The 16038-nt window shown below is 44.1% G+C and overlaps 1 protein-coding gene across 6 annotated transcripts in view; it reads right to left on the reverse strand.

Moving 5' to 3' along the window:
- Nucleotides 1-16038, reverse strand: part of LOC132395227 (plectin-like) — a 430787-nt gene that overhangs the window by 185115 nt on the left and 229634 nt on the right. For all 6 annotated transcript variants that reach the window (XM_059971513.1, XM_059971516.1, XM_059971518.1 and 3 more), the window contains one exon: nucleotides 11170-11336. In XM_059971513.1, the coding sequence (XP_059827496.1) occupies nucleotides 11170-11336 (167 nt within the window). The remainder of the gene's footprint in view (nucleotides 1-11169; nucleotides 11337-16038) is intronic.

Here is a 16038-nt window from a genome sequence, read left to right on the forward strand (position 1 = left end):
CTGGCCTGGGCCCACCACTTTAGCGCAATTACGAAGAAAACAAGGCTGCAACTCTTCTTCCTTGCAAGTTCATAAAGATATGACATGACATCTAAAACTTCGACAAACTTCTGTAGATGTAAGGTGGGAAGTATATTGACTGTTTTATGGACTGGTATAGAAACACCAACGCCCTTGATTGGAAAATCTCAAAAAGTAGTGGATACGGCCCAGTCCATCACAGGTAGAGCATTCCCCACCACTGGATATACCTAGTGCTGTTGCACGAAAACAGCATCCATTGTCAAGAACCCCTACCATCCAGGACTTGCTCTCCTCTGGCTGCTGCTATTATTAGGAAGAAGGCACAGGACTCACACCATCAGATTCAGGAACAGTTAGCATCCATCAGACTCTCAAACCAAAGGGAGTAATTTCACTTGCCCCTTCAATGACGTGTTTACACAACCTATGTACTCACTTTCAAAGACTCTTTATCTTAGGTTCCCAATATCTGTTGCTTATTTATTTATAATTATTAGTAGTAGTATTTCTCTTATAACCATCTAACAATTACAGCACGGAAATAGGCCATTTCTGCCCTTCTAGTCCGTGCCAAACGCTTACTCTCACCCAGTCCCACTAACCCACACTCAGCCCATAACCCTCCATTCCTTTCCTGTCCATATACCTATCCAATTTTACTTTAAGTGACAATATTGAACCTGCCTCTACCACTTCTACTGGAAGCTCATTCCACACAGCTACCATTCTCTGAGTAAAGAAATTCCATCTCATGTTACCCTTAAACATTTCCCTCCAGCTCTCAACTCATGTCCTCTTGTATGAATCTCCCCTACTCTCAATGGAAAAAGCCTATCCGCATCAACTCTATCTATCCCCTCATAGTTTTAAATACCTCTATCAAGTCCCCCCCTCAACCTTCTACGCTCCAAAGAATAAAGACCTAACTTGTTCAACCTTTCCCTGTAACTTAGGTGCTGAAACTCAGGTAGCATTCTAGTAAATCTCCTCTGTACGCTCTCTGTTTTGTTGACATCTTTCCTATAATTCAGTGACCAAAACTGTACACAATACTCCAAATTTGGCCTCACCAATGCCTTGTAAAATTTTAACATTACATCCCAACTCAATGCTGTGATTTATAAAGGCCAGCATACCAAAAGCTTTCTTCATCACCCTATCCACATGAGATTTCACCTTCAGGGAACTATGCACCATTACTCCTAGATCACTCTGTTCTACTGCATTCTTCAATGCCCTACCATTTACCATGTATGTCCTATTTGGATTATTCCTACCAAAATGTAGCACCTCACACTTATCAGCATTAAATTCCATCTGCCATCATTCAGCAAACACGAGGAAATCTGCAGATGCTGGAAATTCAAACAACAACATACACAAAATGCTGGTGGAACACAAGAGGCCAGGCAGCATCTATAGGGAGAAGCGCTGTCGACGTTTCGGGATGAGAGCCTTCGTCAGTCCTGAAACCCTTGGCCCGAAATGTCGACAGCGCTTCTCCCTATAGATGCTACCTGGCCTGCTGTGTTCCACCAGCATTTTGTGTGTGTTGTTGCCATCATTCAGCCCACTCTTCTTACTGGTCTAAATCTCTCTGCAAGCTTTGAAAACCTATTTCATTAACCACAACGCCACCTACCTTAGTATCATCTGCATACTTACTAATCCAATTTACCACCCCATCTTCCAGTTTTTTTTCTCTTCTTTTTTTGTATTTGCATAATTTGTCGTCTTTTGCACAATGGTTGTTTGTTTGCTCTCTTGGATGCAGTCTTCTATAGATTACATTTCATCACTGCTCACAAAGAAATGAATCTTATGTGACATATATGTACTTCGATAATAAATTCACTTTGGAGCTTTGATCAGCAGGAGGGAGGGACAGGATGGTAGAAATGGAGAGGAGGAGATTGCAGGAGAGGAAGAGGGGGATAGAGAGAGGATGAAGAGAGACTAGAGAATTCATGACCAGTTGGAGGGCTGGAGAGGATTAGAAAGATTGGGAGAAAAGTGAGAGGAAAGGGAGGAAGAGGAGTAGACTAAAAGATAGAGAGCGAGAGAAAAGGTAGAGAGGAGATATCAGAGGTAAGTTTTTTAGCAGAGAGTGGTGAGTGCGTGGAATGGGCTGCCGGCGATGGTGGTGGAGGTGGATACGATAGGGTCTTTTCATTTTCAATCTTTTTTTATTGATTTAAAAAATAAGGATAAATACATATCAGAGAAGTTGTATCAAATACATATTTCAATAAAAGTACGAACAAAGAAAGGAATATTGTCAAAATCACGTATAGTATAATATTGAGCTAATATAAAAAAGGAACCACAACTCCTCTTAACAATTCTTTAAAAAAAGAGTCAAAATCTCTATTATTGAGAAGAAAAAAACCCGCTAAACTAACCTAAAACCAAAAAAAAAGACTGAGCAGTCCATTTTGAGGATATAATTACAAAAAAAGGGGAAAAAACCTTTTGGTCAGATCTGAAACTTCACGGAGAAGAAAAAAAAGATTACAGTACCGAAAAAAGTTAAAAAAAAAGAAAATTTAGATCATATGAAAATATTGAATGAGAGGTCGCCAGGTTTGCTCAAACTTAAAAGATGTATCAAATGTCTGACTGGTGAGATGGAGGAACTCAGGGAAATACATGTTAGTAGCGAAGTGGTGTTAGGTAAATTTAAGGGATTAAAGGCAGATAAATCCCCAGGGCCAGATGGTCTGCATCCCAGAGTGCTTAAGGAACTAGCCCAAGAAATAGTGGATGCATTAGTGATAATTTTTCAAAACTCCTTAGATTCTGGATTAGTTCCTGAGGATTGAAGGGTGGCTAATGTAACCCCACTTTTTAAAAAAGGAGGGAGAGAAAAACTGGGGATTATAGACTGGTGAGTCTGACATCGGTGGTGGGGAAAATGCTAGAGTCGGTTATCAAAGATGTGATAACAGCACATTTGGAAAGAGGTGAAATCATCGGACAAAGTCAGCATGGATTTGTGAAAGGAAAATCATGTCTGACGAACCTTATAGAATTTTTTGAAGATGTAACTAGTAGAGTGGATAGGGGAGAGCCAGTGGATGTGGTATATTTAGATTTTCAAAAGTCTTTTGACAAGGTCCCACACAGGAGATTAGTGTGCAAACTTAAAGCGCACGGTATTGGGGGTATGGTATTGATGTGGATAGAGGATTGGTTGGCAGACAGGAAGCAAAGAGTGGGAGTAAAGGGGACCTTTTCAGAATGGCAGACAGTGACTAGTGGGGTACCGCAAGGCTCAGTGCTGGGACCCCAGTTGTTTACAATATATATTAATGATTTAGACGAGGGAATTAAATGCAGCATCTCCAAGTTTGCAGATGACACGAAGCTGGGCGGCGGTGTTAGCTGTGAGGAGGATGCTAAAGGATGCAGGGTGACTTGAATAGGTTATGTGAGTGGGCAAATTCATGGCAGATGCAATTTAATGTGGATATATGTGAGGTTATCCACTTTGGTTGCAAGAACAGAAAAACAGATTATTATCTGAACGGTGGCCGATTAGGAAAAGGGGAGGTGCAATGAGACCTGGGTGTCATTGTACACCAGTCATTGAAGGTGGGCATGCAGGTACAGCAGGCAGGGAAAAAGGCAAATGGTATGTTGGCATAAATAGCAAAAGGATTTGAGTACAGGAGCAGGGAGGTTCTACTGCAGTTGTACAAGGACTTGGTGAGACCGCACCTGGAGTATTGTGTGCAGTTTTGGTCCCCTAATCTGAGTGCAAAGAAGGTTCACCAGATTGATTCCTATGATGGCAGGACTTTCAAATGAAGAAAGACTGTATCGACTAGGCTTATACACACTGGAATATAGAAGATTGAGGGGGGATCTGATTGAAACGTATAAAATTTTAAAGGGATTGGACAGGCTAGATGCAGGAAGATTGTTTCCGATGTTGGGTAAGTCCAGAATGAGGTGTCACAGTTTAAGGATAAAGGGGAAGCCTTTTAGGACCGAGATGAGGAAAAACTTCTTCACACAGAGTGGTGAATCTGTGGAATTCTCTGCCACAGGAAACAGTTGAGGCCAGTTCATTGGTTATATTTAAGGGGAAGTTAGATATGGCCCTTGTGGCTAAAGGGATCGGTGGGTATGGAGAGAAAGCAGATACAGAGTTCTGAGTTGGATGATCAGCCATGATCATACTGAATGACAGTGCAGGCTCAAAGGGCTGAATGGCCTACTCCTGCACCTATTTTCTATGTTTCTAATTTTCTCCAAGCTTAAACATGATATAATGGAGGAGAGCCCAAAAAAAAAACAGTAGGTGGATTGGGATCCTTCCAATACAACAGAATAGCTCTCCTAGCCAATAAAATTGAAAAGCTAATATACGTTGAGCGGATGCAGGAACATTTCCTGCTTCCTTTGGAGTGATCCCAAAGATTGCTGTAAGTGAATTAAGTTGTAGGTCCAAACCTAAGACTTTTGATAATGTTCTAAAAACATCTCTCCAAAAATGACTTAACTTTATACAAGACCAAAACATATGAGTTAGGGTAGCCACCTCAGCGTTACATCTATCACAGGTAGGATTTATATTAGAAAAAATATGCACTAGTTTATCTTTTGACATATGCACCTTGTGCACTACCTTGAACTGAATCGAGGAGTGACGCAAATAGATGAATTGTTAACTAAATGATAAATTTTATTCCATTGATCATCTGGAAGTGACTCCTGAAGTTCCAATTCCCAAACATGTTTAACCTTATCATTAGACATCATTCGAAAATTCATTAGCCATTTATATATAATGGCTATCAATCCTTTTTGAAATGGTTTAAGCTGAATAGTAGAATCCATCATATTTGGTAAATGAGCAAATGGATAATTCAGTAACAAACTGCGTAAAAAATTCCTAACTTGTAAATATCTAAAAAAATTGTGCATTAGATATATCATATTTATCCACTAGCTGTGAAAAAGACATTAACCAATTCTCTAAAAACAAATCTGAAAAAGTTTTAGAGACTCCTGGACAGGGATATAGAGCTCAGAAAAATAGACGGTTATGGGTAACCCCAGGTAATTTCTCAGGTAAGGACATGGTTGGCACAGCTTTGTGCTGTATTGTGCTGTAGGCTTTCTATGTTTCTAAAAGTGATAATAGGGAAGAAAGAGAAATTAAGAAATGGGACTGAGGTGTCAGTGGAGGAGAACTGCAGGACAGGTGACCATAATTCTGATACTCTTAAATTAGTTGTGGAAAAATACATAAGTCCACAAGCTGAAGTCCTAAATTGGGTCAAGGCCAATTTTGACAGTACTAGAAATACAAAACTCCAAACGCAACCTCACTAGTGGCTTGTACACACAGCGTCCTAACTGATAAGGTTGCCGCTAAGTTAACAGATTTCACAACATATGCTGGTGATATTAAACCTGATTCAGGTTCTGATGAAGGCCAGCATGGTAAATGTCTTCTTTAGCACCCTATTTTTCTCCAACACCTTTCAGCAAACCACCTACTTATACCCCTAGATCCATGAGCTCTGTACATCTACACCTCTGATATCACAAGCAGGCAACTTGGTACACAGAACTTTGTAACTGCAGCAGCCGGGAAGAACAGGCTGAGGATTTGTGCATTGGAAACTCACACTCAGCATCACACCAGATCTGTAGTTTTGGTCAGACCACCAGTGTCAATCAGGTCACTGGTTACAGTCAGCTCAGTCTGGTTACCAATGCCTGTCAGATCACCAATCCTCCAACTTTGATAAGGAAACAAGTGACTAGCTTATTTCTGAGGAGTGATTACAAACCATAGTTTGAACGATTGTAAGATAGTGAGAATGTACATTGACCTGGATGGAGTTCAGCCAGTGATATGGACAAAGGAGAAGGTTATTTTAAAATTTTGTGGCTGGCACAGACTGACCAGTAGGGTTGGACATTGGCTGACCAGTGTGGAGGGTGGTGGATTGACCGGTGAGGTTGGACGGTGGACAGACACTACGGTGGGGAGGGTGGTAGACTGATCGGTAGGGTTGGACAGTGGACTGACCAAGTCAAGTCAAGTCACTTTTTATTGTCATTTCGACCATAACTGCTGGTACAGTACATAGTAAAAATCAGACGACGTTTTTTCAGGACTATGGTGTTACATGACACACTAGTCTAAGCTAAGTAAAAAACAACACAGAGAAAAAATACACTAGACTACAGACCTACCCAGGACTGCATAAAGTGCACAAAACAGTGTAGGCATTACAATAAATAATAAACAAGCCAATAGGGCAGTAAGGTGTCAGTCCAGGCTCTGGGTATTGAGGAATCTGATAGCTTGGGGGAAGAAACTGTTACAGAGTCTGGTGATGAGATCCCGAATGCTTCGGTGCCTTTTCCCAGATGGCAGGATGGAGAAGAGTTCGTATGAGGGGTGTGTGGGGTCCTTCATAATGCTGTTTGCTTTGCGGATGCAACATGTAGTGTAAACGTCCGTAATGGTGGGAAGAGAGACCCAGATGATCTTCTCAGTTGGCCTCACTATCCACTGCAGGGTCTTGCGAACTGAGATAATGCAATTTCCAAACCAGGCAGCGATGCAGCTGCTCAGGATGCTCTCAATACAACCCCTGTAGAATGTGATGAGGATGGAGGATGGGAGATGGACCTTCCTCAGCCTTCGCAGAAAATAGAGACGCTGCTGGGCATCTTTGTTATAGAGCTGGTATTGAGGGACCAGGTGAGATTCTCCACCAGGTGAACACCAAAAAAATTTGGTGCTCTTAACGATCTCTACTGAGGAGCTGTTGATGATCAGCAGGGTGTAGTGGCTCCGTGCCCTCCTTGGGAGGGTGGTGGACTGACCGGTAGGGTTGGACAGTGGACTGACCAGTAGGGAGGGTGGAGGTGGGGGGGACTGGAACTGGTTAGCTTTGTGAGTAGTGATTTCGGATCAGTGACTGAGAACGTGCATCGGGTGACTCAACATTTGCTCACCTCCCACAGCTGAGAGTTAAAAGCTCAGCACACACAAGCTTTGCTCGGAGCAATACAAGCTTTTAACTGTTCCTCAGGACATGACAATAAACTAATTTCAAATCCTGTCAGCCAGCTGAACAAGTTGCCACATAGAAAGAAGTGGAGCAACTCTGCTCTGAAGCTGAAGCTCATCTGGATAGAGGGGACTAGGAGAGGGGCAGTGTTGGAGGGACAGAAGAGGGAAACAGGGACAAAGAGCAAGAGTGTGGGGGTGAGAGAGGGGGGTTGAGGGGGTGGGAGAGAAGGGGAGAGTAGGGATAGAGATGGTAGGTGTGAGTGGAAGAGAGAGAGAGAGAAAGAGAAAGAGAGAAAAGTAGAGGGTGTGGGGTTGGAATGGGGGAGGGGGACGTGTTGTGGTAATAAGTAGCAAGGGGATGGGAGAATCGGAGCAGGGTTGAGAGATCTTGCTTACACCTCGGTGAGCCGTAGATTGGAGCAGAAGGAGTAAACTGGCCCAGACATCCTTGCGCTATGTTGCTGACCAGGAGCTGAAGGAACATCCTCACATATCATCACCACCCGGTCCTCAGAGTCCGAGGCCGATCCTGAGGTGCTGCTGAGGTGAGGCCTCCTCTTCCTCCTCCTCGTCCTCTTCAGAGAATATAACATTATTCTGAAGCACTGCTATCCCTGCCTGTCCCAGCTCTTCACAAGCACTCTCCTAGCTGAAGCTAGCCACTGTGTGAGACAGTGGTGGGTGAGGCAGGGTAACCTGATCCGCAGAGGGAGGGGGAAAACATCCCTGCAGGTAATGTTTAAAATCAGCCACTTCCTCTGAGTGCAGGCAGCTGGGACACTCCCTGCACGAACATCTTTGTTTGTGTTGGAAGATTGCATCTTTGCAACAGGCTCAAACAGAGATCAGAAACAAGGAGAAAAACTCAAATCCCCATCAATCAGTCACTCCTTGGGAGGGAATGGTGAGAGAGAAAGGGAGTGACAATGTAGAAGAGAGAGAGAGAGGGCAAAAGGGAGAGGCAGCAAAAGGGGGAGAGCGTGCAAAAGGGAGAGAGAGAGGGGCGGTAAAAGGGAGAGACAGGCAGCAAAAGGGAGAGTGCTGGAAAGTGTCAGGGTGAGACTCAGAGAGTTACGAAGAGTGGGGACTGAAGCTCAAGAGTGGGGGAGAGGTGGTGTAGAGATTGGGGAGAGAAGGAAAGGACAGAGGGAGAGAAGAGGAAGAGGAGAGGGGAGAGGGGGAGAGAGGGGGATGAGTGAGTGACGAGAGAGGGGGAGAGGGAGGGGGATGCGTGGGTGACGAGAGAGGGGGAAGGGGAGAGGGAGGGGGATGGAAAATGGGGAGAGGGGATGAGAAAACCAGAAAAGGTTTCCTTTATCCCCCTCTGTATTGAACCCTGCACAAGGACTCCCAAATACCTTTGTACCTCAGATATTTGAATTTTCTTTCCATTTAGAAAAGTCTACACCTTTATTATATCAAAGTGCAAAAACATACACATCCTTGCATTATATTAAATCTGCCTTTTCTTTTCACATTCTCCTGTTGGCCATGGTGGACTTAAAATATGGAAGAAAATGTCGAACTCGATTGGGTCAAGGACAGTGGAAGCAGACAGATCAAATGTATTTGTTCCTGCCATGTGCTTGGAGAGGGAGGCTGCCATTTTGTGGAGCTGTTTCACATCCTCCATTTTGTGAGATGAAGTTGCTTCGCTTTCTGTATTGAGACAATGCGGCTTCAGGTTATCTGCTGAACTCGAGATCATCTCCAAAGAAGTTATTTGTGAGGTGTTCTTTGATAAAATATCACATGCAGGTTTCTAAGTGCTGGGGTTGGTGCCTGCCTGGACTGATTCAATCTGGTTACTGAAGAGAACAAAGAGCCATAAATTACCAACTGCGACCTAGACAATAGGTGCAGAAGTAGACCATTCGGCCCTTCGAGCCTGCACCACCATTCTGAGATCATGGCTGATCATCTACTATCAATACCCGGTTCCTGCCTTGTCCCCATATCCCTTGATTCCCCTATCCATAAGATACCTATCTAGCTCCTTGCTGGAAAGAGGGCAATAAATGGATGCTGGCATAGAGCAAAGCCAATAAAAAGGTGTTAAAGGTTAATCAAATGGCCTATAGCCAGTGACACTGGAATGCAATTTTTGAATTGGTAAGGGATGAATATAAAAAGTGGTCACTTCCAGCATGCTATCAGCGATAACTCTCTCAAGAGACCCACCAAAGCAAGGAGAAACCCCCACGCTAGAAGCCGGACGAAGAAAGGATCAATCATCTAGGCAACAGAGATCCCCTATTTCTTTGTTATAAATTGGACAAGTGGTCTGAGTGAATATTGCAACACAGGAAACATTAGAACATGTTCTAAGTTGTTGGCCCGGGGTCATCATAGTTATGTTATTGTTTGTCCAGGGACTATAAAGTGTGAGCTTCGATTAATTACAAGTTGCATAATGAATTTCCTTACCTACTTCCGTTGACGATCTAAATCTATCGTCAGCACACCAAATCTATCCTCCTCTAGCCTCCCTGCTTCCTCAACACTACTTGTCTTCCATATATCTATCACAAAGCCAATAATTCCATCATCAAAATCAATTATGCATAGTGTAAAAATAAGTGGTCCCAACACAGTCCTCTGTGGAACACCACTAGTCACTGGCAGCCAACCAGAAAGTAGACACAAAGTGCACTGCAGATGCTGTGGTCAAATCAAGACTTACAAAAAAGCTGGATGAACTCAGCAGGTCAGGCAGCATCCGTTGAAAGAAGCAGTCAACGTTTCGGGTCGAAACCCTTCGTCAGGACTAAAGAAGGAGGGGGCAGGGGCCCTATAAAAAAGGTGGGGAGAGGGTGGAAAACCAATCAGAGGAAAGATCAAGGGGTGGGGGAGGGGAAGCAAGGAGGTGATAGGCAGGAGAGGTGAAGCAGGAACCTAAGGGGAAAGCACTATGGGTAGTACAAGAAGGCAGTCATGAGAGGTGATACGCAGCTAGAAGAGGAGACAGAGTAGAGGTGGGATGGGGAAGGGAGAGAAAGTAGAAACCAGAAAGTATTCCTTTTATTTCCACTCTTTGCCTCCTACCAATCAACCACTGCTTTATTCATGATAGAAACCTTTTTGTAATACCATGGGTTTTAACTTGTTAAGCAGCCTCATGTGTGGCACCTAGGCTTCTGAAAAGCCTAGTACACAACATCAACTGATTCTCCTTTTTCTATTTTGCTTGTTATTTCTTCAAAGAATTCCAACAGATTCCAACAAAAATTTCCCTTGAGTAAACCATGCTGACTATGACCTATTTTATCATGTACCTCCAAGTACCCTAACATTTCATTCTTAATAATCGACTCCAACATCTTCCCAACACTGAGGTCAGACTAACTGACTTAGTTTCCTTCTTAAAGAGTGAAGTGACATTTACAATTTTCCAGTCTTCCAGAACCAATCCAGAATCTAGAGATTCTTGAAAGATCATTACTAATGCCTCCATAATTTCTTCAGCCACCTCTTTCAGAACACTGGGGTGTAAAACATCTGGTCCAGGTGACATATCTACCTTCAGACCTTTCAGTATCCCAAGAACCTTCTCTTTAGTGATGATAACTTCACACACTTCATGACTTCTGACACCTGGAACTTCAACCGTACTATGAATGTCTTCCACAGTGAAGACTGATGCAAAATACTTATTCAGTTCAATTGTCAAAATGCTGGAGGAAGTGCTGCATGGCCTGTGGTGTTCCTCCAGCATTTTGTGAGTGTGATGGGTAGGTGTGTGATGTGACTGTGTGTTTGTGTGTGAGACAGTGTGTATAGGTATGCTTTGTTGGTGTAACTGTGTATAAATGAGTGTGTGTGATTGTGTATATACTTGTATGTGTGTGTATGTGTGTCTATGTACATGCATGTATGTGTGTGTGAGACAGTGTGTATATGTGTCTCTGCATTGTGTGAGTGTACACGTGTGTGTCTGCGTCTGTGTCTCTCCCTCTCAGTGTGCATCTGTGTATGTGTGTTACTGTGTATGTATTTGTGTGTATTGATGTGTGTGAGAGACTGTGCATGTGTGTGTGTGCACATATGTGTGTTGTGTGCTTGACTGTGCATGTGCCTCTACTGTGGGTGTCCATTGGTACCTGTGACGGTGAATGACGGCGTTGAAGACTTTCCCATCTCTCCAACTGCTGGTGAAATTGTCACAACGCAGATCACGATATCCCTCCACCATCCGTTGGGACCACAGCAGCAGCTTTTCCTTGGCAGTCATGTCATCAGACTGACCGCTTACCTGGATGTCCGATATCTACAAACACAACATATCCTTTTATCAGTACCAGAACCCCATACTGTCCCAAAAAATGACACTCACCCGCACTCACAAGCCAATCAGTACAAGTGTCCCATATTCCACAAAACATTGACATTACACACACACACACACACACACACACACACGCACGCGCGCGCACGGAACCCCTGTACTCTCCAGAAGAAATCTAGAACACAAGAGCTTGGATGTGATGGTGAGGCCTCACCTTGAGTAGTGTGAACAGTTTTGGGCCCCTCATCTTAGAAAAGATGTGCTGGCAATGGAGAGGATTCAGAGGATGTTTACAAGGATGATTCTGGGAATGAAAGGGTTATCATACAAGGAACGTTTGATGGATCTGGGTCTGTACTTGCTAGAGTTTAGGAAGATGAGGGGGGATCTCATTGAAACCTTGCAAATGTTGAAAAGCCTAGACAGAGTAGATGTGGAAAGGATGTTTCCCATGGTGGGGGAGTCTAGGACAAGAGGTACAGCCTCAGGATACAGGGAGGTCCATTTAAAACAGAGATGCGGAGAAACTTCCTTAGTACAGTCAGCCCTCCTTATCTGCGAGTTACGCATGCGCGAATTCAACCAACCGCGAATCGAGAAAACCCGGAAGTGCTCTTCCAGCACTTGTTGTTCAAACATGTATAGACTTTTTTCCTTGTCATTATTCCCTAAACTAGTAGACGCCAACCCGTCAATCGTGATCGACTAGTCAATCTTTGAAACTTTCCCAGTAGATCCTGAAAAAAAAGAAAATTAAATACACAAATACTGTTGAGAGATTGTTTCCGGGTTGCAGGGTTTTAGTTCCGTTCTTTCTACCCAGTACACATGCGTGTAGCTCCCCCACACTACACAGTGTACTTCAGTGTTCCCCAACCACTGGGCCGCGAGGAAACGACATGAGTCAGCTGCACCTTTCCTCATTCCCTGTCATGCCCACTGTTGAACTTGAACCCACGTGAGGTCATCAGTCGCCTAAACGCAGTGATACCCTCGCACCAGGGATCACCGGTTGGCCTCAGGCGGCCAGCGATAAGTGCTGTCGCTACTGGTCTGAAGCGCTGCCTCTAAACCTGTTTGACACACCGAATGTTCTTGGGGAACCTGGTGCTAAAATATTCGCAGACGACCTAATTCGGGCTCAGGGTTCCGTAAGTATCAGAGCAGCTACCGCGCTGCGATCTACTGAAGCAAACTTTTGTCAGCTGATAGATCCTACAAGGGGGGGCGGGTGCATGCCCTGTTGCACTTCACACTCAGTCGCTTGTTCTCTCTGGACTGCGACTGCCATGGCCCCGGCATGGGGACCTCCGGCCCTTACTTCGTCCTCTCACCCCACCCACGACCAGCTGCACCTGGCCAAGGCATCTATCAACGGGCGGGCGGGAAGCTGGAGTTCAGGCCCGGAGGCTGTCCAATAAGGCAATGAAGCCCTCAAAACTGCTTTGGTACCTTGAGTCCAAGCACCCAGCACTTAAAAGACAAACCCGTTGAGTTTTTTCAGCAGAAAAAAACGTGACCGGCGCGGGACAGAAGCTAAGTGCCAAGAAACACGAAAATTAAATTGCGGAACAGACTGGACATAAGGAACCTGTTTTGAGTATCACTGAATTCCCGTCGTGTTTAACACCAACACCCCCCCACCCCCGCCCCATCAGCCGGTCTGCAAGAATATTGTCAATATTATACCAGTCCGCTGTACAACAAAAAGGTGGGTACCCCTAGTGTTTATACATTATTTCTACTTCTGGGTTGCGGGGTTTTACGTCCGGTCTTTTCTGCCCGGGTGCGCATGCGTGTAACTAATTGATCTGGGGTCGATCTTGCCTTTTACTAAGGCCAAGGTAGGGGATCTTGGGCTTAAAAAGGTTGGTGACCATTACCCTAAACAATGCAGTATAACAACTATTTTACATAGCATTTGCATTGTATTAGGTATTATAAGTAATCTAGCGATGATTTAAAGTATATGGGAGGATGTGCATAGGTTATCGTGGATCCGGATCAAAAAAAATTGGAAGTTCTCCTACTAAGTAAGTCAGAAGAGATACATCTGGTATTATTTAGCATCAGTTAGTCAAACATTTGTCTTAGTATATAGTACATATTTTACCTTTCTATGCATATGAATTGCTTAAGAACATATGTATCAGTGCTGGGAGGATCAAAAACCCAAAAACCCAAAACCCAATAATTAAACCACTGCGTTGCTTAGTAATAATTGTAGCTTTCATCAGGGTAGGGCCTTTCTCACTTTATCCTTTAAAATTGTTCCGATCATTGACCAACGTAGCCTAACACTTTTCCAATGACCGATGGCGTTTCACCTCTTTCCGATCGCTTTATTATTTCTACTTTATTTTGAATCGTGATCGTGATTATTTTCGTGAACAGAAACACTGCAGATTCAGAGCTCCACCGCCGGGTCCTAATGTCCACTGCACTGAGATAGGTTAAATAAGGTCTGGGGTTCCGCTGAGTCCTAAGGTCACTGCATTGAGACAAGTTGAATAAGGGACTTCAGCATCCGCGTTTTTTTATATCCGCGAGGGGCTCCAGAACCAATCCTTTGTGGATAACAAGGGCCGACTGTATGGCGAATTTGTGGAAGCTGTTGCCACAGGCAGCTATAGAGGCCAGGTCATTGGGTGTATTTAAGGCAGAGCTTGAAAGGTTCTTGATTGGACACACATCAAAAGTTATGGGGAGAAGGCTGGGGAGTGGGGCCGAGGAGGGAAAAAAAAATAGGATTCAGCCATGATTGAATGGCGGAGCAGACTGGATGGGCCATATGCCCTAATCCTGTTCCTAAGGCTTATGGTTTTTCTCTTCCTCATCTTCTCTTCCCCCATCCTATCTCGCTCCCCTTCTTTCTCTTCTCTGTCTCAGTCTGCACCAGCCCCCAGCGAATGCTTGATTTTCCTGGCCTGCTGGAACTTTGTTCTGGAACTCCCCATTCCATTTCTACTAAAACCCTGTGCTGTTGACACAGAGAAGCTTTCAGCAAACAATGAGTGCTCTGTGCTGTAGAAGAAAGTGTTCATCACATACTTGCTCAGAGAAATTCAGCCCCACCCAGTGGGGGTGGAGGAATGGACTACCAGCATCTCTCGTTCTCAAGTTAGAATGATCAAAAAGTACAGCACACATCTAGTCCGTGTCGAGACATTTAAACTGCCTAATCCTATTGATCTGCCCTATGACTAGAGTTCTCCATATCCCTATCATCCATGTACCTATCCAAAATTCTCATAAATGTTAAAATTGAGCTTGCATGCATCACTTACACTAGCAGCTCCTTTCACACTCTCATGAACCTCTGTGTGAAGAAGTTTCCCTCATGTTCCCCATAAACTTTTCACCTTTCACCCTTAATCTATGACCTCCCACCCAACCTCAGTGGAAAAAGCCTGCCTGCATTTACCTAATCTACACTCCTTGGTACCACCACAGGACTACTTCTTCCTCCACCTCTACCAAGGGAGACCTCTCCCCACCAGTCCACTTCTGCTCACCTTCACACCTGGAGCACCTCACCCCAACTCCACCACTGTAGGAGGAGCATTAGGCCATTTGGCCCATCGAGTCTGCTCCACCAATTCACCATGGCTGCTCCATTTTCCTCTCAGCCCCAGTCTCCTGTCTTCATCCCGTATCCCTTCATTTCTTAACTAATCAAGAAACTATCTACATCTGCCTTGTATTCATCCAATGACTTGACCTTCACAGTTGCCTGTGCCAATGAATACCACAGATGTACCACGATTTGGCAGATTAAATTTTAGGAGTCCTGCACAAGGACTGCTAAGTTCTTTTCAACCTCAGATTTTTAAATTTTCTCCCCATTTAGGAAATAGTCTGTGAAGTGCATGACCACACTCTTCTGGACACTGCATTCAATCTGCCATTTCTTTGCCCATTCTCCAAATCTCTCGAAGTCCTTTCATAGCCTTTCTACTTCCTCAAAACTACCTACCCCAACAACTATCTTTGTTTTATCCACAAAGTCATCAATTCTGTCATCCATGTCATTGACATATAACATAAAAAGACGCGGTTCCAACACTGACCCCCATGGAACACACTGGTCACTGGCAGCCAATCAGAAAAGGCTCCCTTTATTCCTCCTCTTTAGGGAATAAGAACATACCATAAGATATCAAAGCAGAATTAGGCCATTCAACCCCTTGAGTCTGATTTGCCATTCCAACATGGCTGATTCCGAATCCCACTCAATCCTATACACCTGAGTTTTCGCCATATCATTTGATGCCTGACAGATCAGAAAACAATCAACTTCCCCCTTAAGTATACCCACGGACTTGGCCTCCACGGCAGTCTGCAGCAAAACATTCCATAGATTTTCATGACATTCTAGCTTTAAAAAAAATCCTCCTTACCTCTGTTCCAAGAGGTCACACTCTAGTTCTGGATACCCACACCACAGGAAACATACTCCCCATATCGATCCCATCTAGTTCAACATTCAGTAGGTTTCAATGAGATCCCCACACATTCCTCTATTTTCCAGTGAATACAAGCCCAAAGCTGCCAAATGTTCCTCATATGTTAACCCCTTCATTTTTGGAATCATGCTCGTGAATCTCCTCTGGACTCTCTCCAATGACAACTCATCCTTACGGAGATATGGGGCCCAAAACCATTGACAATACTCTAAATGTGG

Source organism: Hypanus sabinus, chromosome 6 (assembly GCF_030144855.1).
Source record: "Hypanus sabinus isolate sHypSab1 chromosome 6, sHypSab1.hap1, whole genome shotgun sequence".
In the NCBI taxonomy this organism is placed as follows: domain Eukaryota; kingdom Metazoa; phylum Chordata; class Chondrichthyes; order Myliobatiformes; family Dasyatidae; genus Hypanus; species Hypanus sabinus.